The sequence below is a fragment of the Scaptodrosophila lebanonensis genome, unplaced genomic scaffold, assembly GCF_003285725.1.
Source record: "Scaptodrosophila lebanonensis strain 11010-0011.00,11010-0021.00 unplaced genomic scaffold, SlebRS2 tig00000085-arrow-pilon, whole genome shotgun sequence".
NCBI classification, from domain to species: domain Eukaryota; kingdom Metazoa; phylum Arthropoda; class Insecta; order Diptera; family Drosophilidae; genus Scaptodrosophila; species Scaptodrosophila lebanonensis.
In genome coordinates, this window is record NW_022060564.1 from 4,416,646 (window position 1) to 4,443,742 (window position 27,097).

Sequence of the window (27,097 nt, forward strand, 5' to 3'; positions counted from 1 at the left end):
TTTGCCTCACTAATTGCTCTGTGATATTATTGGTCGCATTAACAGCACTGTTGCGGATAACTTCATTTCTGGCGCATTTCAAGTCATAATTTAAGAATGTTTAGTCTATGTTTGACCTTCCCTGTCTGACTATTGTTTGTGGCCACATTTTTCCTGATTTTCGAGACTGTACAGATTCCACAGAATGGTTTAAGAACGGCAACTTTTTATGCCTCTTGTCCCGCTATACATCCCATTGAACTGAACATAAGATATCAAAGAACCGCAGAGTATGCTCGACTTAGGAAAAAAAAATGGCCAAATAATGGAACCCGTACATACAGCTACCTTTCTACCGTTCTGTTTATTTGAATTCTGCATTGAATTCTGGATTCTGCAGCCTCAAAACGCCTATTAAAAATACATAAGTATGGAGTATGTTTATCACACTCGCAGGACCAAACAGAGCTCTGTATGTGCATATAAAATGATATCCTTTTTGCCAGCACGAACGAATTGAAGCAGTGCACACTAGCTACGAGTAAATGACAAAAACACCAACCAACAGCCACACACTCGCATGCCCATTTGTTTCTAATAAAGTGCCCCATATTATGGAGGGCGCCATAGAGCTCTGGTTTTTTAGTCAGTCATAAATGAACTGCTAAAAAGCTAACAAAGTGTGAGTGTGTATGTGGGATCCCACTCTATTTGTCTTGTGGGATTTGAGGCTTGAAAAGGGTAGCGCTAAGGGCAATCGGTTTGTGTGCGAGAGTGTGTGGCTGGGTAAGGGTATGGGTTGTGTTGTGCATTCACGTAAATTTAGTTAGCCACTTAATTTTGCGGTTTTGGCCGCTGGTCGTTTTGCAGTCATTTGTGTAAGCAACATGAGTTTTTAGCAGTTAATTGAATATGCTATTGTGCAGTTTATGAAGCCCCAAGGTTCCAACCAGTTACCAGCTACCAGTTGGCAGCAGCACCAGAAGCAGCCCGAATGCCATGAAAACAAATCAAATTGAAACATTTTTTTAAATGCGCACTATAATTATTTATTTGTGAAACGGTATTGAAAGCAGCTTCTCTCAGACACAGACAAAGAAGAAGAAAAAATGAATGGAACCATAAAATGATCGGCAATACCATTAAAATGTCAATAAGCCAAAAGTAGAAACAAATTTATGCCACAGTTTTATGAGTTTCCATTTTCATGCGAGCTTTTTATTATTGTTATTATTTTGTTAAGATTTTTGTTGTTGCTTCGAGCCACCTATAAGCTATTAAACGAAACCGAATTTTTCACAAAATCAACCTAATGAGTATGATAAACAGTGCGATCGCCGAATTGGTCAACTGCCAACTGTTCGAGGTGCCTAAACGCGCCTCTGCGCGTGGGCAAACATGTCAGTATAAATGTTTTTTATTGCTGCGGATCATCATCATCAAAGCGCCATTGCAACGTTTTTGGGTTAATTACTATCGGAAAGGAAGCGTTGAGTGGCCCGAACGAAAAAAAAGTTGGGCGACAGTTGTTGGCTTATTTAAATGAAATACAAATTGCGTGGATTTCTTTACGACTCTTTTACGATGTTCAAATTTTATAAAGATATTGTTGTATTCTTTTTTTGGCTATTGTTTGGGCTGTTGTATAATGAATTTTGATTTGTGTGGGATTTAAGATATAGACATAAATAAATTTCATTCAAATGCTTTACATTTGATATCGATGATTCAGAATTTTTAAATGCCATGGGTTATATTTCTCTGTAGATTTTAGAATTAGGAAATTTTCAAAAACACAAAAAGTATGAATCAGTGTTAAATTGAAATGAATATTAAAATAGCACTAAAAGTTAGACTAAAGATGAGAGATGCTCAATGAACTTTAAAACAGCGCAACAATTTTAAATTAAATTAACAAAATGTAAGTTCTAGTCATTAGAGTTTGTGGTACGAAGAATGGAAAATTAATACTCAGTTGTTGCAGTAAAACTTACTTAGAACTTAGTACTTAAATACTTAATGCTTAAAAGGTGCAAAAGGTTACAAATGAGTTGCAGAGTTCTTGTTCTGTTTAAAAATCGTACCTATTTTTTCCCACTTACATTTATTTTCTGAAACGTATCGAGACTGTAGTTGGTTCTACAGTACGCAGGAGGGGACGGAATAGTCCATTGCGCACCTAAATTTTTAGAAAAAAAGTTTTATCTGAGCAAGAACACACATCTATTATTATGGCGCACTATTTCGCTTTAAAATGTAACTGAAATTTGAAGTTTTTCTTTTGACCGCAGGCATAAGCTATAATTTTAACGCATCGTGCATTATTTAATCAAAATTTTGTCCCCCTTCTTTGGTAAAAGCTGGGTTCGCTCTAAAATGAAACTGTGTTGGATTTGTTAAAGTTTTTCTGTTGATCGTATGCACAAATTATTATTTGAACACATGGTTCATTATTTAATCAAAGTTTTAATTATTGGTCCCCTTCTTTGGATAAAGCTGCGTACGCCCTTGTGTAAAACAATCGTTTTTCAAATCCACTCCAATACTTAAACCTCAATACAACACAATACAATATAAAATAGTTATTATCTACTATCATCTATTATCTATCATTTACGAACATGTATCTCAATTGGTTCATTACTTTACATGTACGTAGCAACCGGATAGTAATAAATTGTGGTTTATGAAAATCTATTGCATTTGGCGGAGAATGCTGCTCAGCCACGAGTAGGTCTTCAGCCCACTCACTCAGCAACTTATTGGTTTGTCGGTACCAGCTGTTTTCTGTTTACAGCTCGGGACAAATGCTGCAAACAAACGCAACAACAACGTCGCTCTCTGCTCTCACTCCCACTCCTCTCAACTTTGTTGCTGTGTTGTGTAAGCGCCTTCTTGAGTTCTCTTTTCCACAATTTATGCTCAAGCCCATATGTAATTCTTTCTGAAAACATTTTCTCCAACGCATTCATTTGCCACCGCCCGCCCACCTGCTCAGACCAATGCATTCTTATACATACATACATATATATTCACACTCGAACACACACACACACAAACGCACACCTAGGCACATGCAGATGTTCACTCACACAGAAACATTTGTAAACAATTATGGCTGACGCTCGCTCACGATATCCCACACAACCGCAACAACAACAGCAAAAGCAACAGCAACACAAATTACCCAAAATGGCTACACACAAGCCTCGATCATCCAATGAGCTACAGGCACTTACAAGCATACATACATACATCTACATATGTATGCACGTATTTAGATGGAAGCATAGGCATGAAGAAGTGTTGCTGTTGTTGTTGTTGTTGTTGTTGATGTACGTAATTATCATGACATGCTCTCGGAGGCGTTGTGAATAATTCCATCAAATTGATAGTTTTCTTTTTTTCAGGGCGTTGCGGCAAATGTCTTTGAAGTCGCAAATTAACTTAAATTATTCACAAGTGTTTAATAATAATATTAAAATGGTATCAAAAATAATAATAATAATATGAATAAATATTTATATTATTATAGAACAGAAATTAAACAAACTTTTAGTTTTAATTATTATTCGTTTTTCTGTCATTATTATGTTTTGTTTAAAATAGTTTTAAAATCCAAAATAAGCTAATTTAGTATTTCTGTAAAATTTCATAGAAGTTTTCTCGAAAAGTCGACGAGGCTCCCCAACCTTGCCGCCTCCAACCCAGCATACTACTAAAATGAAATCTACTACGCTTCACTTATTGTGCAAAAGTGGAGCAAGCTTTATCACCTCTCCTTCTCACTCTCACTCTCTCGCTCTGCAGTTCTCAGTAACAAGCATGCGCGCTCATGTAAGAGCGAACTTATTGCTGTGCTCTCATTCTCTCTCTCTCTGCCACTTTGCTCAAATGCTGTTTTTGGAGCGCGCTGCTTGGCACTCTACTCGAGAATACAACAACAAAAAGCACACTTGTTGAAAATGAAAACGGCCACAACAATGAGAGAGCACAGAATGCCTTGAACTGAATACTGAACTGAACACGGCTAGCATTATTTTTTTAGTGTTGCCGCAATCATTTAACAGAGCTCACGTGCACTCACGCGAGCGCTTCTCAACAACACGCACTCACTCATTCAAATTGTTGGAGCTTGCGGGAGAACAAACAAACGAACGAACGAGCGAACGAACTACTCACAGCAACTATTGCAAGTGTGTGAGTGTGTGTCGAACACATGAGTGTTGTTTATAGGTTTTTAGTCGAATTTTGTTATTTCACGTAAAAGTACGTACCGTGCGCAACGAACGGACTGTGTGCTCGATTCTCCGTCTCGAGCGTGTGAAAATTCGCGTGTTTCTGGAGCTGCAAATGCAAATGCAAATACGAGTAATTGTGCAGTGTGGCATTCATTGTACTGATGATGCAGTCAAAGAAATGATATCATAATATATATAGAAATTCGAGTGATTCAAATGGTGCTTTACAGAAGAGACTGAGCAGCTGGTTTGGTGATAAAAATCTAAATTTATCAAAATTCAACAATGTGAATGATTAAGAATTGAATACATTTTAAAAGGCAATTCATTTGTGAATAAAAATAACAAATATATCTTGAATGAAATACTAAATTAAAAAGTGAAAACTACATAAAACTAAACACTTAAATATCAAATCCAATTCACAAATCCAATGATGCTTATTTTCTGTTGCATATCATAAAATAAAATTCTACAGCGTGTACATTTCGCAAATATTTCACTCGATAACACATGCAACAATCATAATTCGCGCATAAAAAAGTAAGTAAGTGCTAAAAAAAAAAAACAGTGGGGAAAAAGAAAATCAACAAGACCCGTCAACGCAGTGCGACATCAAATCGTAAATTTCTACGCGTCACGCTCACACGTCTACGACGAAAATAAACAAAGGAAAGCAAAGTTCAGCGCAATAACAATAACAGCAACAACAATAGCTATAGCAGCAGTCAACACACCCTCACTGACAGCCAGCAAGCCAGTCGGCCCGCCTGTCATATAAAACGCGTACGTGCCTCGTCATAAACGCGCCCTAAACGAGGCATTCAACCAAAAACCAAACCACAAAACCAAATGGCACAGCCAAAGAAAGTAATTCAATAGCAAAGCGCAACAAACAGCAACAACAACAACAACAAACAGCAACAAACAACAACAACATCAAATATAAAACACATATTGTGCACATATTCTTATTAACGCATCATATATATTTATTATATTCGCAATATTTGAACAAAAGGCAAAAACTGCAGAGACCTGCAGCGATGCGTTAAGCGAAACGATTCCGAATGCCATGCAATGCAAAGCCGTAAATAATTATAACGCGCCAATATATGTACATATATAATACATACACGTATAGTATATATTTATGTGGCATTTGTCGGAAGCCAGCTCACAATATACTTATATAAAGCCGTATAGTAAATATAGTGAATTATAATACACATTATACATATTCATGAATTTATTACTCAATTAAAGCGAAGCCAGCACCACGACAAAAGTTGTAAAAAAAAAAAAAAAAATCAAAATTGAAATACAAAAATGCTGATGCCGTGAAAGTAGAGGCAACAACAGCAACAACAACAAAAACAAAATGCACAATCGGCAATAAAAACACGCATGCAACAAAATTATATTATTAACGTGAAATAAATCACAAATGCAGTTGTTAAGCTGCTGAAGTTTTAAAATCAACAGCCGCAACGTTTTAATCAGTAATCGGTTAAAAAAAAAAAAACATCTGTGAGTGAAGCGCCTACCCCCTCCCCCCAAACGAAACCATAAAAGCGCACGCGCAAGCGCTGCTCCGCAAACAAGTTGGCAGCACTCCCACCTCTATCGGTCATCCAAGCCGCATTTTTTTGTCCTTATCAACACTTCTACCAAAGCGAAGCCGTCAAAGTGGATTTAACAAATTATAATAAAATGCTGCAATCCAGCAATCATCATTACTTGAGGCCGGATTATATGGCAGCCGCCGCGCCAACTGCGGTAAGTTGCTTCCTAAAACTTATTATATGGGATTGTCCAAATACTTTGCCGTCATGGCTAAAGTAAAATTGATTAAGCGCTTAGCTCACTTATGTCGTTATGATACGTAAGCATACACTTTCAAAGCTATATATTGAATATCAGCTGTGGGAGGCTTCATTCTTGAATCAAGTTGGGGATCCCTTGCAACTAGAACGTCATTAGGTGTATCATATTAATGTCATTATAATTTCCAGTTACGGCAGTTAGTTCGTGTTTAAGATAGTGCTGTAATAATACTAATTCAGCGTTACATGTGGAATGGCTGAATGGGTTAACAAATAACGTAAATTTCCTGTCTTCTATATTATAAAATATACTTCGACACTGTTAGTCTTGATAGAACTATGGAAATAAAAAACAAACAAGCTCCTGTATTATGTACCTGAGTAGAACTTGATAGATATATGGAACTAAAACTATGAATTCGAGTAAGAAAAGAATAATCAGAAAGCAAAGTTGTTTGTAGAGCTCAACAATTTTGAATAAGGCTTCTGTTAGAATGGCGGTAAATTAGGTAGAACGTTACATTAAAGCACCCTTTACCCCAAAAAAGGGCCCGCGATATATTCCCAAATTACTCTAACTAAATCTGTCTGACTTACATATATGCATACGAGTATGTAAGTAAATATATTTAAGCAAAGAAATATACTTTTGAATAATACACAAATCCAAATGGATATTAAATGCTTAGCAATATGATAAACAATTTAATAAAAACATGAACAAGTTTTAAAAACAAAATCGTCTATACTGGTAGAAAACATACAGAAATCTAACCGTCTAACGATTTATGAAAAATGTTTGATGTTCGGGCAACATCTATCCATCGTGTTTAGTTTACTTGTTTTTTATTAAATGAGGGCTATTGATACATATTTTAAACAATATATAGTATAACTAATACATTATGTGATGTTTCTTAGATCCCTCATTGAAAACTAAATCAGCTTTTCTTTCAACTCGACACTTGCCATCTGAACCACAGCTTCTTAGTCTTATATAGATTTTCAGCAGAATCCATTAACATTTGCCTCAATATATATGTTATACATAAATAATAAAAGTGTCGACACCAAAGGAATTACAGTGCTCTGCCACAGTCGAATGATTCCACACACACACACACACACACTGACACACCTATCTAAGAATTACAGACGCCCCCACAATAATACGAGTAGTGGAACAAAGCTTCCGAATGAGGCAGTCAGCCAGCCATGTGGTATGAGTATCTGGCCAACTTTTCGGCAGCTGTTTACCAGCTCCCTGAGTGCACGGCATTATTGTTGCGAGCAAAATGGCAAACGGTGGTGAAATAACAAAATCGCAGTTCAGCACCATAAATTACTTAATATCTGCACATAAAACTTATTTATGTTTGTGCATATTACACTTACTAGTTCGTGTACATAAGTATGAGACGTCGACGTCGTTAAACCGTTGTCTGCAGCACACCTCTGGAACCTGCACTCAGATTTATACTCGTAGTGCGCTAAATTTGAATTTATAATGACAGAGAACAAATGCAATTCGGTAAACAGCACAAAACGAAGAAATGTGATGGACTAAATGGGACAACAAACGCACATAACATGCAGACACTGCTCGTCACTTGAATAAGAACAACCTATATGCACTTAACTTTTTAGCTGTTCCATAAAATAGGAACGTGCTACATCTTTATTTCTATGCTCGACTTTAGAATGCTAAATAAATGATCCAATTCCAATCATTCCTAAAAATACAAACACCCTATATATATTATTTTCCAAGCGCCACTCCATGGTACCAAATAGGTTATCTAATTCAGGATATGCCTTTTTTATTTTCAATGCTAGAAAATGGGGCTTACTGACACCCTATATATCTTCTTTTCTATGCTCCACTTCAGAGTAAGTACCAATTATTGTAGATTATCCTATTCAGGGCGTGCCTTTTCCATGGCATTTCTTTCCGATGTCAGGGCTTTAAAGTTTCTCAAAATACGCACACTCTATATCTTATTTTCTATGGTCCACTCCAGAGTACAACATTTATTTTCGATGCTAGAAACTGAGGCTTACAAGTTCCTTAACTCTATGCTCCACTTCAGAGATAGATTATCCATTTCAGGGAATACCTTTTCCACGACTTTATGGTAAGGCACGGCATTATTTTCTTGGTTGAGAAATTGAAAAAATAATGAAAAAGGTTTCATATTATCGTGCGATTCCACTTCGAAGCATTCTCTTCAGATCTTCTGCATTACAAATAATTCAGATTACAATCAAAACACCTGATTTTATATCTAAATCAGATCTAATATTTGCTGCTGACAGGTGAGAGCATCATTTCCTTTCCATGCTCTGAATGAAAGACTGCTTTCAATTAGTTTTTCAGATTTTTCTATAAGTCAGGTCCATGTATTCCCATACCAAAGCTTTTTTTGCCTTCTCTTCAGCCGTCATAGCACTTTGTCGGCCCAAATGCTAATTAAGTTAAATGATAGGAACTCCATCATGTTCCTATTCTAATGACGAGCACTGTATATAGAAATGTAGCTACACTCTTGCCACTAACGGCAGTTAATCAAAGCGGTTAGTGCGACATTTGCAGGCAGATTGCGACTGCGACTGGGACTGCGTGTGCCACAAAAGTTTGTCTGCCATAAATTGCAATTTTAATTTGTTGGCCTCGTTTGCAGCCTGAGCCATAAATAATGGATGAATAGATAGCCAAGGTATACAATAAATTGTATATACATATAGTATTATAGATGGATATGCCCATTTAAATGTGATTCAATGCCTGCCGCCTCTCGTGCACTTCAACGAAATTAATTGATTACGATTTCACGGTATTGTGGCATTTGAAAGACTTGATAGCTCATATAATTGAATATCATACTTAGCGTCTACATATTAAGTATGCAAATATTTTATGATTGCATTAAAAACAGACAGCTGACACTGCGAAATTAGCATAGAATCATCCGTCTTACGTGCTATATGAACATACAGGGTGTCAAGAACAAGCGCCTGCTTATTTGCTGTCTTTATACGACTATTTGTCAGATATATTTATAGAAATTAACCATGCCGAATTTCAATTTGTTATACTATAATTCTTCATTAGTTTGAAGTCTATTTATGTTTCGATATAGATTTATGGAAAAAAAACCCTATTTGAAATCTATGGTTCTAAACGTGCGAATAAAGCAATTTCCCTAAAGGAATAATATATATTAGGAAATAGTAATTGTTTTCGATTGAAATTTGGAGACATTTTGATGGAGAATACGTTATCCTAAGAGCCAACCTTTCTCTTTTATAACTCGATATATCTACAAATCATAAAAAGAGATTGAAAAATAAACAACGACATTTGTAGAAATTGTGAAAAACAGATTTCTGTTATGTAAATTTCACAATGTACACAAATACGTTCTGCTCTTCACGTTTACTTAACTATTTTTATATAGCAATAAATAAATACAACACAACGCCCTTTTACTATTTTTACAGTAAAGTTGAACAAATAGCAGAAGCCTATTTATTTAGCTATTTGTAAGTCAATTTAATTCGGTAAACACAGCCTTTTACTATATTTGTGATTATTCAACACTGGATTAGTGTTTGTTTTGCATCACACAAGGTTTAATTTTTTGGAGCCAGACTCAAGAGTTAATGTAATGTAATTTGTAATTTGTAATCAAATCAACGATAAGTCTTGTTTGCACTTAATGATTAGCATTATTAATGTTTTCACTTAATTATTTGCCAATTCTTTGGTGTCGTTATTTACCCAATGAACTCATATTCTATAAAAATAGCTAAGCAACAATTTCACAATTAAAGCCAAAATAAGTCACAAATTAATCATTTTAAGGTCACACCCTAATGCATTTGTTTAAAACAAGTAAAAAAGCTAAAGTCGGGTGTCCCGACTTTGAAATACTCTGTACATATGTTTACAATAATTATAGAAAATAAAAAAAATTAAGAAAATAAAAAAAAAAATTTGATCGATTTTACCTCTCTCGGTATTCGAACTCACGTAAAGGGTGTATAATTGCACATTTACATAGCAATTGCGTCTGTGTGAGTGTATGTATGCCTATGCGCATCAATTCGTGTCTGTGTAAGCATTTTCGCAGTCAACCAAACAGCAACATCAACAACAGCCGCGGGCAGCGCTTGAGCAGCGCTGCAGCAGCGCTGCATCAGCAAATATATTTATGGCTATAACTTCTTGTTAAATCGGTCTATCATAATGAAATTTGGCATACGGACATATAATAACTAACTGGGGGTATTTCCAAAATTTTAGTTCGAAATTCCAAGAATTACGGGAGTTACGATTTGCGGGGTAGAGGGGGGAGGGAGGGGAATTCCAAAATATACATTTTCTGCGTATTCACATAAGGCATCTGGGACTAAAATTTGGTGTTCCTAGGTCTTATAGTCTCCGAGATATAGGCGATTATACGAATGGAAAATCGGGAAAACCCCCATAGGGGGGAAGTGGGGGCGAAAATCAAAAAAATAAAACAAACTCGTATAGAATACACACATAACGCATCTTCGTGCAAAATTTGGTGTCTCTATCTCTTATAGTCTCTGAGATCCAGGTGTTCATACGGACGGACAGACGGACAGACGGACAGACGGACAGACGGACAGACAGACAGACAGGGCTAGATCGACTCGTCTCGTCATGCTGATCAAGAATATATATACTTTGTGGGGTCTGCCACGCCTCCTTCTGCCTGTTACATTTTTCAGCTCCCGCAAACCTAATATACTCTTGTACATTTCATGTACAGAGTATAAAAATAGTAAAGTATAAAATATATTGGCGTCATTTTAAATAAATTAGTTAGCACACAACTGACTGATTAACCTTTATTCATTTACATTATTTTTGCATGCGACCCCGTCGAATCTATAAATTATTCAATGATTAATGGGATCTGCTCATAATTAATTATAATAAAATTGAATAAACTAAGCTTGACAGCTGTCAGAGTCATCATTTCTTTCTGTGGCGCCCCAGCACCACACAATCGAAGCATCAGTTATTGTTTTTTATAGTTAATTTATTTAAATAGTAAATGGTTGTTGTTGTTCATTTGTTGTCACACATGAAATATTATTTTCTATTTGGAGATTACTTAGCTTGCGGCTTGGCTGGGGAAAAAGTGTACATAAGACTTCAAGGAAACGCCCAAGACATGAAACCCAATACGCGCTGTTAGGTAATAATTCAAAGCTAAGAGCGTGAAAGTTAGTGCTGACCAGTCAGTCAGTTAGGCAGTCAGGCAGTCAGGCAGTTCAGTCGGTTTAAACGCTCAAATGAATGACAGATGAGCAGTCGCTCGGTTTGTTGCTTTGCCATCTGTAAAGTAAATAAAGTGCAAATGTCAGCTGACCGCAAACATCATTAATATAATTAAATGTGTCAGTCAAGCAGCCATTTATGCAGTCAGCCAGTCCGTCCACCTGTCCATCCGTCCATCAGTCAGGCAGCAGTCAGACAGCCATTTCAGTTAACCACACATTGCCAGCCAGCCGGCCAGCCAGCAGCTACAACTGTTTGAGCAGTCAGTTCAACTGGCAGTTAAAGTGTGCGCTTGACATAACGGCTACGGCTGCACGTCCACATTCATTTGGATTTTACGCCAACAGTCTCGACCAAATGACTGGCCTAAGCCCTGTTCAGACGAGCAAATGAATTTCAAGAAAGGCGTCGTTTTGCCAAATGCCTAAAAGAGATTTGCCAAACAAGGGTATTCCCAATTCCCAAAGTCGGGCTGCTCTTAAACAGAAGAAGAAACGATACTTGTTGGCTCACTGATGACTAATTAAAATATTGCGAATTATTCATAAATATATAACTCCTTACCTAACATAACAAACTATTATACGATAAATAACCAAACCAAACAAGCAGCAAGCAAAAAACGGGCACACAAACATTGGTTTACAAGTGTCGTTTTTTCTTTTACTCCAATAATACTATAAATCTAGATATGAATTTTGAATGTTTGTAGCAACACTTTTGAGAACTTCGAAGAAGGGAGAAAAGGAGCAAAAAAAATCTGAATTTATCATTCAATTAAATACAAAATTAATGGTATTGCCTAAGAATTAATTCAAATTAATCAACATTCAGTGAAATTTGTATTTGTATTGCCTAAGAATTAATTCAAATTAATCAACATTCAGTGAAATTTGTATTTGTATTGCCTAAGAATTAATTAAAATTAATCAGCAATCAGCGACATTTTTATCGGGTTCCATTGCTGTGTTCTATTTGTTTTTTTTTCTGTATACCACATTTTACAATATTTTTTCGACACAAACAATTTATTTATTATTTTAATGTATGCCGTGAAAGGCAGCTGGAAAGGCCACTTAAGGCTGATTAACTGTTTAATTAAATATTAAACTTTGATCTCACTGTCACTTTTGCAAAAACACAAAAATTGGTGCAATAATGATAAATTCAACAAACATCTGAATATTTATTTGTATACAGGTTGTTGTGCTAAAAATAATTTGTTCAACTGTCTATTCAAATAAAAAAGTTGCACATTTTTAACCACAAATATTCTTATTAAAATTTGGGTTTTCTGCCTCAAATTGGCAATAAAAACGTGTTTAATTGTTTACTAAAACTTGAATTGTTTTTTTGTTGAATTTTAGTCAAATTGTGTAAAGAAAATATTCGTCTCGAATCTATATAAACATATTCTTTTCGAATTTAAAATCGTTGTTACAAGTTTGAGGAAATTCAAAAATAGATGCTGTCATTGCTATTATTTTTAAAATCAAAATAAAACAGTGACGAGTTGTTCATAAGTTTCTTGTAATGCAGTGACGAGTTGTTCATAAGTTTCTTGTAATGCAGTTTTTTAGTGTAAACAGCTCTTAAGTTCGCTCAGCTGAGTTTAAAAACACACACAGTCACACATACACACAGAGATGCCCACATTTATGTTTCGTGCACACAACTGTTTGTTTCCGTAGGTCTCGGCTGTGCTCTGACAGCTTTGTGTTGCGTGTGTCTCTAATTAAAGTGTCATCAACAGCAACGGCTACAACAGCAACAATGAGCGCAATATGTTAGTGATAAATTGCCATGTCTAGAGCTGTCATGTTAATTTTTTGCTCACACACAATAATAGTTTTTCCCTAAAGTGTTAATTAATTCTTGGAATATTTTATACATACATATATACATAATGAACTCTGCCACATTGATGAACGGTATGCGATAAACAAATATTAATTATTTGAGCAAGATTTCAGATTTGTTTATTCAGCGACTTCCCCAACTCTCTAAGAAGTTGTTTAAAAAATTTCGTTGATTAATTAAAGGTAATGTGCAGAGCAAATATAATTGAAGTTGGTTTTCCATCCATTACTTGCTTGGTTGGTTTATTACTTAGATTGTAGGATTATATAGTATGCAGGAAATACCAATTATTTATGATAAATAGTTGCTCATATCTTCTGCTTCCTGCTCACAAAATGAAGCCATTGAAAACGTTGCTTTGTTCTACAAAAAACAATTGAACCTTTAATTAATTTTTCATGAAAGATATACACGTGATACATCATCTGAAAACCCATAAAAAACGCATATATTCAGCATTTAAAATTCTGTAATAATTCATATTATGAAAGACTCCATCTCGCTTAAATAGCGACAATTCAGCGCAGTTTAACGACCACCATTGAATAAAATATTTCATTATTAAGCTCAAAATCCACAAATTGAAGCATCAATTTCTTTAACAAGCATACATAAATAAAGCATACAATATATGTACTTATGTATGTTTTTTTGTTTTCATTCGCCTTTCATTATGTTCTCAAAGAGCATAATGCAAATACAAACGGAATGTATTGCCCGCATTATATACATATTCGCATTAAATGTGCCATTGACGCCAAAAGAAAAATAAGCAATCCACAGAACAACAACAACAACAGCAACAACAAAAAGTCATTCAATATCTGTGCGGCATGCAATTTGAATGCGCGAAATTCAATGAATTCATTTAAATGCACGCGAGGCAGTAATTATGGTAATGAATTGAAACTGCTGCTTAAACGCCAAATAATAACCCGTTTTTAACGCACAAACACACACCCATATATAGATATATACTTGTATATATGAATATGCATACATATAGCATTCATATATATATATGCGTGTGTACGTGTATGTTAGGCTGACTGGCAACGTCAATCGTTGCAAAATTACGGCCAACGATAATTGACGGAGAATGGGGCACAAAACAGCCAAACTAATAATCGTAAAATGCGGCAACAAATTAACCAATAAATTAATATAGAAATAATCATATTAATGCGACTGTTGATAACTGCACACAATTTGCACAGCTTTTAACAACAACAAGTGGTGGGCAGGGCTAACGAGCTGGGTAGCTGTCAGCGACTGGAAAGTGCACTGTAATCGAAATATATACGAGTATTCGTATGCATGCAATACTTTAATGCAATACTTATTGTTTATTAATTACGAATAAAATAAAAGCTGAAGAAATGTGAGCAACAAGTAGGGGCAAGAATCAGCGGCGGCAGATAAGGATTGACATGGATTTCTTCCCGACATTTACTTTACACGACTAATTAAAACTAATCCATGGCTGGCTGCTCACTACTCACTACTCAGAACAACCGTTGATGACTCACAGCTTAGAACGGCCGGTGCAATCAAGACTACTCCTCTTGTTGGATGTTCACAACTGTCTGCTTAGAATGACTTCCCACAACTCACTACGCAGAACAACCGTTGAAGAATCAAAGCTTAGAACGACCGTTGAATTCAAGACTACTCTTATTGGCTGCTTACTACTGACCGCTGATCATGAATTCTCACAACTGTCTGCTTAGAACGCCTTCCCACAACTCACTAGTCAGAACAACCGTTGAAGAATCAAAGCTTAGAACGGCCGTTGACGACTGACTCCTAACCTACGAGTTCTGCTGATCTTCCGCTTCTCCACCAGCCCTTTTCCTGTTTTCGCTTTGGCATTCCTCCACTGCTACTCTGCCTATCTTAAATACATATACTCGTAATCTATAGATTCCCAGACTAAGCTGATTTCTTTATAATTTGTTAATATTTTTAAAAGCCAAGCAGAAAATTACCTTCAAACAAAAATTAACCTTAAGAAGGAAAAGTGTTTTATAAAGAGAAGTAAATTAAAAAAATACATGTATATGCATGTTTATACATAGACTACTTATAAAGAAAAATATAGATATAGACAGCCGACTTTTCTATACACGAATATCAAATACACTCAGAAAATAAAAACAAATATAAACGGTGTAAATAGCTAGGTTAGAAATAAGCAAAATAAAAGTATAAAATACTTAATATAATTTAATATAATATAATATTTGTTTGAGTATTCAAATACTTAATAGGTGCGATTTGTTGTTCCGGAATATCGTATTCAGTGATGGTTCCATTAGCGCCAAAGTTGCGCCTTTGTTTCTATATTTGTGGAACGTACTTAGCTGCTGAGTTTATATTGACTTTCTATTTGCATAGTATTTAAATATATGTATTTATTTTTGTTCAAATATTTGTTCGTATGTTGATTTAACATCGCTAACGAGCATCTAATGAATAATAATGTTTTTTTTTCACAATTGACAATGCAGTTAAGTACTATATCAATACAAGTATTGATATTATCAATGATGAATAACTAAGTCAATCGGCTTCACTTACTACATCGGCATACCTTTAAATAGTACAACAACCCCACATGGGAATGCTACCCAATTTTTATTTCGAATGTACATTTGAACTCAAGATCCAGAAATGTTTATTATAATGAAAAATCGATTTTTTTTCTTTTTCGCCCTACCTATGTATTTGTGTACTCGTCTGGCACGCATTTTGAGACATCAGACTTGGAAATAAATATTTTGCTAATAAAAAACAAAATGAAAATTTGAATAAGCTGTTTCTATTTGACATTTCATGTTCGCCGACGATGTAGCAAAGGTTTTAGCAGCTAATAATATTTATTGTTTAAATAAATGGAATGCTAATTTCTCAGATAAGCTTCATTATTTGCATTTTTCAAAACTTTGTACGTCGTTAATTCTGATTATTTGTGTGAGTCGCCGAGAGACACATGATAAGCATATCATTTAATTATGTGTTTATATCTAAAGCACTAAATTGGTTTTAAAGCTGCCTACGAATTAAGTAACCGCTGGGATTTGAGCCGTCTTTGCTGACCATTTCAAAGTTCTTAATGGCCGTACTTACATCGTGCTTAAACGATTTCCAAATAGCATTTTGGGCCGCTCGAATAATTGATATCGTAATTACTCATGGCGAAAAGTCATGCCAACGCCTAACACAAAACATTTGACACTAAATGCACAAATTGCTTTTGAAGCCATTTCGAAAAGTAGACCACAAATCCCACGCATGTCTCCGCAAAGCTCTTATGCGGCATTGTCCGAGCGCCTACTTAATAAATAATCATAGATAAATACAACAACAAACAACAAAAAACAACTGTGAAATGTAATATTGATAAGCCAGACAGCAGACAGGCAGACACATAGCCAAATGGTCAGAGAACAATGGCCGACTGGCGCCACGTTTTGTAAACTGGTTCCATTTCTGTTGTCGCGCTCATTGCATTTATTCATAGGCCATGGGCTTGGCTTTCAATCAACTGTCTATCGGTCTGCCAGCTGGCAAAGCCAAATCAAATAAACAATCAATCTCAATCACATCAATTATGTTAGAAACAACTTCTGTCCCAACTGTCTGACGGTTCGGTATATCTTATCATCAGCAAAAAGCATTTTGATCATCCACTCATTGCACTCAGAAAAATGCTCTTCAAATACGAAATGAAGAAAAATGACAGCAGTTCAATAATTTCTCAATTCTACATAGTTTTTAAATACAATGTAGTTGTGGAAAGTGTTTGGGAATTAAAAAGTAAGTGGAAATTATGTTTGAAAGTAAATTTAAAATAGTATGAGATGCAATATGTTTTTAAATAAAAATTAGTCATCAGTAAATCCCCTAATATTAAACTAATTAAATGAAAATATTGAAATAAAAACTTTAACCTATTTATGTAAAGTTGTGTGTCTATATGTGCAGTACAAAGTTGAGCCAAAGTAGCAACAACAACAGAGATAACATGAATGACTATAACTTTATAAATTTGGGTTAACAGTTCCAAGAATTACTGGAGTTATGGAAAAACACTAATAAGAAGGGCTGAGGAGGTGTTACGAAAACAAAACACAAACTTGTCTTTTATTGAACCTAGGAGAACTTGGGTAACAAAATTGGTTATTCTAGCTGTTATATTTTCCGAGATTCTAGCGTTCATACAGACAGACGTCCGTTTATAGCAACTATTCCTTTCATACTGAACAAGAATAAAGTGAATACTTAAAGGGGTCAGGCACGCTCCTTCTGTGTGCTAAATACATTACATAACACTAAGCTAGTATACCCTTTAACAATTTGATATACTGTTAATCCTCAAGAAGAAAGAAATAGAGAACAGACATTGTACTATAGGAATATTGCAAAATTTTATAAATTATGATTCGTCAATGGTAAGGATTATCCGAACTCTACACTGACAATTTCTAATATTTTTCTATAAGTGTGACAGAAGACTGTTAATAGGGTCTACAATTAATCAATAAGTATGTATATATACATATTTAGAAACATTTAATGGTCCGTTTATTTATCGTTTTCGCATTGTCAAAAAGCATAACATAAATGGTGTTCATATCTGTTTGATTAAATGATTTCTAAACCTTCCAACTATCATATACCTTTCTGTAAGTGTGACAGATGATAGTTGATAGGGTCTATGTTTTACCAGCAAGCTGCTCCTCGTCTGTTCAGCGAACTCTCAATTGAAAATGCGCATTTTGTTTGTGTCAAAGCGACACAATTCTACACGCCGATGTTAATCACTTTAATTGGCGCCACTTAAGCGTGGTGTCCATTAATTTTCAAGCCGTCATTTGAAAGCGTTTCAAATTACATAGCACAAATTGCTTTAGGCGGTCAACATCACACTCACACACACTCACGAAAAGTGAAAGTGCACTTTCAAGCACTGTGTACAAGTAAATTAAGTTTTTACATAAGTAAAAAATAGCTACCATTTTTTGTCAAGTGGTTTATCTATAGCCGAAGTATAATCAAAAGCAATCAAAAAATGCAGACAATTATTTTTTAAATTCTTTATAGTCCCAGTTTTATTTATATAATTTGATTAAATTTGAATAACAGTTTGAATTCCGATATATCAGGAATCAATCAATATATCAGGAATCAATCGTAAAAAGTTGTTCTGATTCTTTAAATGCAGGGGTGAAGATAGTTTTCAAAGAGTATTATAAAGTTAAAGTATTGCTGTGTATTTCGCGATTCCTTTCCTTGTGATTGCTAAAAAGTAGCTGGTCACACTAAATTATAACAATAAAGTAGTGATTAATTTTATGTAAAAGAGCAGCAGTACGTACCTTAACGAAAATAGCCAACATGTCGAAGATCTTTACAAACTTATTTCCACACTGAAAAAGCTTAATAAGAAATAAAATAATTTAGCGCAGCATGTAGATATAAATTTATAGATTAAAGATAAACTTAATTTGACAGAAATAGTTATACATTTATTCTCTATAGTATTAATGTCTTGTCTAGAATTATATTAATAATCTGATTTCTTTAGAGCCCTTTAGTTAGAAATATTCTGGCGGACGCTCTCCTATTAATATTCAAATTTTTCACGCCCACCTTTGAAAGCTGTCAGTTGCCTACACAACAACAACAACTAAAAAAAGAAAGAAGAGAAATGTTACCTTCCAGACCTATTGATTACAATGCGCAGAAACAATGAGGAATAAGCCGTAAAGTTGACAGACAGCAAGTTCATTTAAAGACGAGTCAAGCTGTCACTTTTGATTGTTGTTTCGTTGCCGTAAAATGACAAAATTTTTCTCATTTCTTGTTCTTTCTCTTCTTCTTCGTTTTTTGAAGAAACTTTTCTATTTCTTCTGTTGTTGACACTTTTTGAACCCACAAAACTCACGAAATTCACCTCAACCCTCATTCAGTCAGAACGCATGCAAACGAAATGTTTGTGACACTTCAAGGCGACAATACGTAAGGTTGTTGCAAAAGAAAAATACACATACATGCCACGAGTATACTATATAGTACACATATATATAGATATACAAAATATACAAATTAAAGAGTACGCCAGTTTTGTTATTTGAAAATGACATGCATGTCATGTCAAATGCCAAGTGAAAACATTTGCTCTGATACGCCCGTAGTTCTTCGGGGGGTCTTAGGGGGAAAGCACCTCGTGCTCGTGTCGCATTTGCTGTTGACAGGTGAGCATTACAAAGACCAGAAAATGAAATGCAAATTGTGGCAAGACATTGAGGTGTTACGATGCAGAACGAAATATTCGACTTACATCATGAGCAGATGCCGCCTACGGATCTAAAATACAAGCCGTTTACTTTGCTGGATGATTCCCCTACGACTACCGTCTCAGATATGCAAATAATGTGCACACCAATTTTATTGATGTACAAGTTGGTTATCAAAAGTAAATAGATAAAAGAGTTTTTGTGTGTTTTTGTAGTAGAAACTACATTTGTGTATAGACTTTCTTTGGGTTTTTATAAAAAAAAACTCAAATTATTTGCCTATCTGACCACACTTTGAGAGACTTAATTTCTTCTTAAAATTTCCAATTGAAGATCAAGAGATTATTTAGGAAGCTTTTGTTTAATATTGCTAATAATGTTTTATAGTCCAGCCTCATTACGAAACAAATCTTAGCAACTGGAACGACTGGCAATGAAATTCTATCATTCTTAGGGTTACCAGAGTAAAAATTGTATCTTAAAGGATGTTTTTAAATGATGTTCATTTTTCTTATTTATTTTTAATAATAAATATAATTTTTCGCTCAAAAACTATTCTCTGAAATGTATGCTTTCTGGAAATCTGTATTGTTTTATATAAATTATGGCACAGTGAGCCTGTTTTATCAGGGAACGGATGACAATGAAACACTTCTAGATTGTGAACTGCAATTTGCGAACTTCAAAATGAAGAATGCGATTTTAGTTAATGTTCAGGGCTAAGTGAAAAGTGAACTCAATTGTAATTTATCAAGAAATGTCTGTTCTACAGTCGAATAGCTATTGGAACGACTTTTAGGAAGTGTTTTGTTAGTTCAGCATAAAAATCAATCCTTCGTAGGAAGGCCACAATTATTAAGAATAAAAATTGTAAATCTTTAATGAAGTTATTTAAGCAATTAACATTTCTTATTTACTTTTAATTATTACTCCATTTGAACACACACAAGCTACTTTATCAAATATGTGCTTTATCATAATAAAATATGGGAACATTTGGCAATGGAAGACTTCTACATTTGTAAGTCCAATTTGAGCAATTCAATTCGTTAGCCAAACGAGTAATTTCTAGAAAAAGATTGCGATTTCAAATCGTAAATTTAATTGAAAAGTGATTTCCATGAAAAGCTGCTGAATTTGTGCAGTCGAATAGCTATTGGCAAGACTTTGTTAGCTCCGCCTAGCCGTTGCAATTTCTTTATTTTATTTCAACAATTAAGTGTCTCCCACGCCTCCACAACTCTAAGTATTTCAGCCTGGTGTCGCTCTCTCTCGGACTTGCCTATCAGGTGCTAACAATCAGCGTAGGGCCTTTCCACACATTTGCACGGCATTGGTCCCATTGTAAAGTGTGGGGTTACCTATTCAAATTAGCCGAAAGTAATGCAAAATTTACCTGCGGCAATTCATTTATTCAACTGTCTGTTTGTCTGGCCAGTCTGTCCGTTTCTCTGTCAGGCCTTCCGCCATCCACCAATCCTCCAGTCCGCCAGCCCGCCAGCCCGCCAATCCTCCAATCCGCCCGTCAGTATGTCTCTCTTCCACTCTTTGGGCTTGTCGCGCTGTCATTTTGGCGTACTTTTGCGAAATTTGCTTATCGGCGTGAAAAAATCTACACAGTCGGGAGGTTTGAGGTGCGGTTAGCTTGAAATATGTGCAAACTACTAAAATGCAATGTCGGGCTTAGAGAGCGACTCACTCTCCCCATGCTATATATTTTGTTGCTGTTGTTGTTGCTGTTGCTGGTGTTGGCTTTATTTGCATATTTTCGCATTTTATTATGCAAAGTGATGGACGGGCAGACAAACGGCGCATTATAGACTGCGAAAGACCCTGAGGGGGCCAAGGGGTAAATGGGGAAAGGGCGTCAGCGTGTCACTCAGTCACCCGCTCATTCTCACACACCAGCTCGCGCAGTGTACTATATTTTTTATTTGTGTATTGTTGTATCTCTTAGATACAAAACAGTGCGCAGAACAAAAAACCAAAAAAAAAAAAACAAACAACAAAAAAAGGAACAGCTGTCAGTTGACGGGGTGTTAAAATCGTAGTAGTTGCTTCTTGTGTCGGTCTTGTCTGTTGACTTGAAAGTTGGCATTTTGTGCAACGGAAATGAACGGAAGTGCAACGTGTTGTTGTTACTCTTGTATCTAGTATGCAGTTAAGTTTTGAATGTTTTCCCTCCCTCTCTCCCTCGCTCTCTCTCTCTCTCTCTCTTTCTCCCCCTCCTTTTTCTTTCTTTTTCTGTGTGTTGTCGTGCAATGCAATTTGCGGCACAACTTGAAAGCAAGTTTCAAGCAGCAATGGGAAATGAAGTCAGCGCATAAAGATTAGATTTTATTAAGTCCACAGCGCCAGGCTTTCAATGAAAGTGTGTGCAGTTGCAAACTTTTTTTTCATATCACAAAATAATTGAAAGTCTGAAATATATTAGATATATTCAAACCACAGATAAGCAAATATTAGCCTTGCAACAAATTTGTGGAAATTTATGCAACTAAAAAGGCTTTAAGGTTAAGCTGAAATGTTTCGTAAGGCCAACAGTTTATAAGCGATGTTAAAGTTTAATCTTTTCAAGTATATATTTGATGTACAGTGAAAACTCGCTTAATGAACGGACACTTTTTATGAAACTTGAATGAAACTTATGTGAGAGTTTTCAATGCTGGATCGGCAATTTTTTTTGTGGCGAAAGCAATAACACGGAAACAGGCGGAAACTTAAATGAACAGCAAACAGACCAGCTAGCAAAGTTGTAATTATGAATGTAAACAAAAACGTTACATAAAATGTAAACAAAATCGACGTTCTCCTATTCGTCATAAATCACAACACATGATCCTTTGGTACAATAAATTCGCAATCGTTAGCAGTTGATTTGCTTTCTGCTTATTTATGCCTACCGGGCAGGTTTTCTTGTGGTTTCCCTGTTGTCTAGGAATATTTTAAATGCAAAATAGTACTGCGTTGTCTGAGGCTCGGTGGGTTTCTCTGACGGTGAGTTTTAAATTTCTTTTCTAACGGGTCTTATAGGTAATTGTAGCGGTGTTTCTAGCCATTTCCCAGAGGTTTTTCTATCTATTTTTTAGTTTAAGCTAGATCGGCAAACATCGGTGACGGTAGGTTTTTCTATTTATTTTTAACGGGTCTTACAGCTATTTGTAGCTGTGTTTTTATCCATTTTCCAGCGGTTTTTCTATCTAATTTTTAGTTTAATTGTTTAATTTAATTTTTATCTAATTTGTAGTTTAAATTTTTAATTTAATTTCTTGTGCATTTTCTACCTTTTCTCTAGCTAACTTATAATTGGTTTTTCTTGCAATTTTTAGCGGTCTAGCTATTCATAGCGATTTTTAAGCTTTTTTTTAAATGATTTTCTAGCTCAATCCGGAGCAAAAGCTGGCTGACGGTGAGTGTCTGGCCAAGAGAGTTTTCACTGTAATCGGATCAGTCGAGAAAATTATTGAATAACTATTTCTAGTCCATGCACTACCCACATAGGGCTAATGAATTGATCCCAATAATGTAGCTATATGTTTGCCATCATGGCTCCCATCTTAATTCGCTGCGCCAGTTGCTGTCGCTGACAACAGTTGTCAACGCATGTGTAGCGCATAATTATAAATAAAACGTAATTAACGCGCCACAAATGCGAATGACACCTCAACTTTTGTGCAGCTGACAGCTTAGCTGGCTGGCTAGCTGTCTGGCTGTCTGGCTGTCTCCCTGGCAGCCTGACTGGCTCACTAGCTGCCTCATTGCATAGCAGCCTGCATGCCCTCTGGTGTCTGTCCCTTCCCCTGTCTTTGTCACATTTTGACAGCGCCAAGGCAACGGCAACAGAAACGACAACGACAACGTTCGTTGACAAGTTGCATGTGCAATGGCTGCTGAAATTATAAAGTGTCATTGGATTTATTATTGCGACACTTTTCTGGGCCGGCAACAACGTGTGTCGCATTACATTCTGACAGTGGTATCCACCAAATGAGTTGCACAAAACCGTGCTAGGGAAGTACTCTCCAGGCTCTTTCATTAGAAACTAAACTGCTTCCATTGTGTCTGCATTTCTACAGTGGAAGATCTGGAATAAGCAATGCCTGTCCGATAATTGTTGGCTATATTTCCATAGATATATTTATATTGCTTTTATTTGCTATGCATTACATTTTCTTTAAAGAATATGAAGCGATATTTACTCGATGAATTGAATTTCTTTACTTATTCTCCATCATTCTAAATATAGCATTACAGGCTTTAGACATTTGATATAATACCTTTTCTTAATACATCCTCTTTTGCTTTAATTATTCTTAAATAAACTCTATTGCTCCACCTTTCAAATATGTATTAATACTTGTCATAATTTGATACTTTGTGGCATTAACTTTCTCTGAAAAATAGTATACTTCGATAGCATATTTCGTTTGAAATCTGTGTCTTGTCTTTAACTTATATATTAATCCCTAACTAAAAAAGGAGCCCAGAATTTATATATATTTAATATGCCCTTAATATTTTACAGCTTTCTTATCGCATCTATTTTGTTCTAAGAGATGCAAATACATGTATCGATACTGAGCTCTCAAGCTATTAAGGGGTTGACATTTATTGCTTCTAAATTATTAATAAACTAACTACTATAATAAATTGATCATGTAAAACCAAACATCTGTATCAGTTTTTGTATAGATTTCAATCTGCTTTGTTCTGATATATTTATGTATCGATACTTACTTGATACTCAATACTCCTATTATTCTATTTCCTATTTCCAACGCAATGCCAAATTAAAATAATATTAAAATTAATATTAATTAATATTCTAATTCTAATAACAATATAGACTTAATATGTAGAGCGTTTTTACGCTTATATTAATCTGCTGTTTTGTTGTATTTTCTTTTGATAAATAAACCCAACATTATTTACTTCAAAATAGCAATTCTCTCCAGCATCACCAGCTGTAATCCTTTATTTCACTTTTGTGCTTTTCATTGCTTTTTTTAAATGACTGCGCAATTGAAGGAACTTAGTGGTATTTGTGTAACCGCATAGAAATGAACAACCACTGTGTTGCACCGCAGTCGGAAATTTTCATTAACGTTGACAACTTGAAATGCTAATTATTGTCGAATTAATTTAGTCAACTGTCAGCTTAAAGATTGTTTCTTTTTTTTCCCCCCCGTTTGCAAATGTGCGAGTATAAAATTAAATAAAATTGAGCACAAATCGTCTGGTCGTCGGTGATGTTGGGGCTTTTTCTCTTTTATTTTGAAATTTATATGCAAACCGAGATCAACATCAACAGCAGCTCATTATATGTGAACAAAAGTGAGAATTAATGAACGACAGCCGCGCGTAGGCGCACAGTCAATCAGTCAGTCAGTCAGTCAGTCAGTCCACTGCCAGCCTGACGCTTGCTGCTTGATTATGCAAATGCAACGCCAACACTTTCGATGTGGTGCTGCGTTGTGCTCGTCATCGGCTGGCGTGTGTGTTGGGAATGCCATTAAGAAGCATATAAAAATAAATTTTATATTAAATACCCAAGATCTACATTAAAACACAGCACAAGTGTGCTGCTGATAAATTTATTTAAGTATACACACACGTATATCCCTTGGCTTTCGTGTGTGTGTGCAAAGACATTGCAGCGATTTCAAGCGAATTAACATAAATGCGTCTCGTGGAAGCCATGAAATGAGCATTTTATTAAAGGGTTTACATTAACGGGGAAGCAACAGTGGTGTTTAATACATGTTTATAATCAATTCTTAACACTTGCGGCGATAAACAGGAGATGTGCTTCCTATTTAAGCAAATAGTTTGCTGCTCTTAGCTCAGGATTCTCTAGAGTTGTTGGAATGGAATACTTTATGCTCGATTTTACAAAAATATAACTCTTTATAACCCCCTTTGACATATTTACATACTTGTATGTGCAACATGCCACAGTAGTGCGTACAATTTTAAATAAACTCCCAAGTTTCCTTTAATATTATTTCTAGATGTCAGTTGCATTATCTTTAATTCCCCTTTAAAACTCTGGCTTCAGCATTTGTGGGGGAAGCGAAAAAAATAGTATACGGGTGCTATTTAGTATTTATAACAGCCGAATACTACTATATAGTCGCTAGATCTACTTTACAAAAAAGTCTTTATGGAAGGAGAGTTGAAGCAACCATTATTATAATTGTATTATAAATAAAATTTAAGCTTAATTTTAAGTAAATTTTTTTCTAAAACCTCAGAAAAGCGTGGCATATAATAGTTCCAACTAACTTAGCTCCTGAATTTGCTTCTGACTTCATACCTAATGATACAATTCTACACTTTTTAACAAACTTTGTTGAAAATATAAGAATTAAAATTTAAAAAAAGGTAGAAAGTACAAATTTTTATACGTAACTTTCTATTCTTTCTTACACACATTTTATATACAATTAAAAAAAATAAATAAATCATAGAAATCAAGAGAAAGAGATATATATTTTCTGAAATCTGAGCAGTTGGGATATAAAGGGTTAACAAATTTAAACAGCATATTTATTCAATATCTATCTAACTTGTTAACCTTTTTTAGACACTTTGTTAAGATTATAATAAAAATTAAAAAAAAGAATTGGTTGAACAAACAAATTATGCCCTAAAAGAAATCAGGAAAAACATATATATATCTTAAATCTGAGCAGTTGGTATATAAAGGTTGATCAATTTTGAATACAATTGCAATACAATTCGTATTGAAATAAATAAAATTAAAAGTAACTTCAATACACAATCTATCCAAGAATCCAATTATTCAATATATATCTAACTTGTTAACCTTTTTTGCACTTTTTATGGAAAATAGAATACAAATTAAAAAAGAAGAAATGGTAGAACAAGCAATTTATGCCTTAAAAGAAATCAGAAATCTGAAGAGTGAGAATCTGTAGGCTTAACAATTTTAAATACAATGTTTAACCCACACATTAAAGAATCTAACTGTTCAATACGAATATAACTAATGCTTAGTTACATAAATTTAGAACTGAATCGAAAAGAAGAATCGACACTTTTTCAGATAAGCAATAAATATGCTAAGTATACCCAAAATAGTGTCCCTGTATTCCCCAAAAGACCTACCAAGGCACAAACTAAACTAAATAGAGTGCCATGAGTGACCCACATAATAGGTACGAGTAGTATGTAGTTCTAGGTGTCATAACTCTTGTCTGTGGATGTGTCAATATAGCGACAGCTGTTTTTGATTTGTGTATTTACTATATTTATTTGTTGTTGGGCATCATTCACATGCAAATTACATTGATGGTGTGTGCATGTAGTACGAGTATCATTTAATTGAAAGCTGCTGCTCAACAAACCCAACCATAGAAGCATTTGTATACAGTTTTCTATTGTGCTGTCTATCAAATTGAAATGAATTTGCTAAACAAGCCAGTAAAGTGAATAAATTAGGCCACAACAATGTGCGCCATTATGTTTGTATAAAATATATAATACTCCCATATCTGTGTGTGTGTGTGTGTGTGTGTACTTTTAAATACCTATGTGTGTACAATATAA

The 27,097-nt window shown here is 35.0% G+C and overlaps 1 protein-coding gene across 1 annotated transcript in view; it reads left to right on the top strand.

Annotated features, from left to right (window-relative positions):
* Positions 1-4,641: 4,641 nt before the first annotated feature.
* Positions 4,642-27,097, top strand: part of LOC115626323 (zinc finger protein Elbow) — a 42,536-nt gene continuing 20,080 nt past the window's right edge. The window contains exon 1 of the mRNA XM_030521664.1: positions 4,642-5,999. Within this exon, the coding sequence (XP_030377524.1) occupies positions 5,934-5,999 (66 nt within the window). The 5' untranslated portion in view covers positions 4,642-5,933. The remainder of the gene's footprint in view (positions 6,000-27,097) is intronic.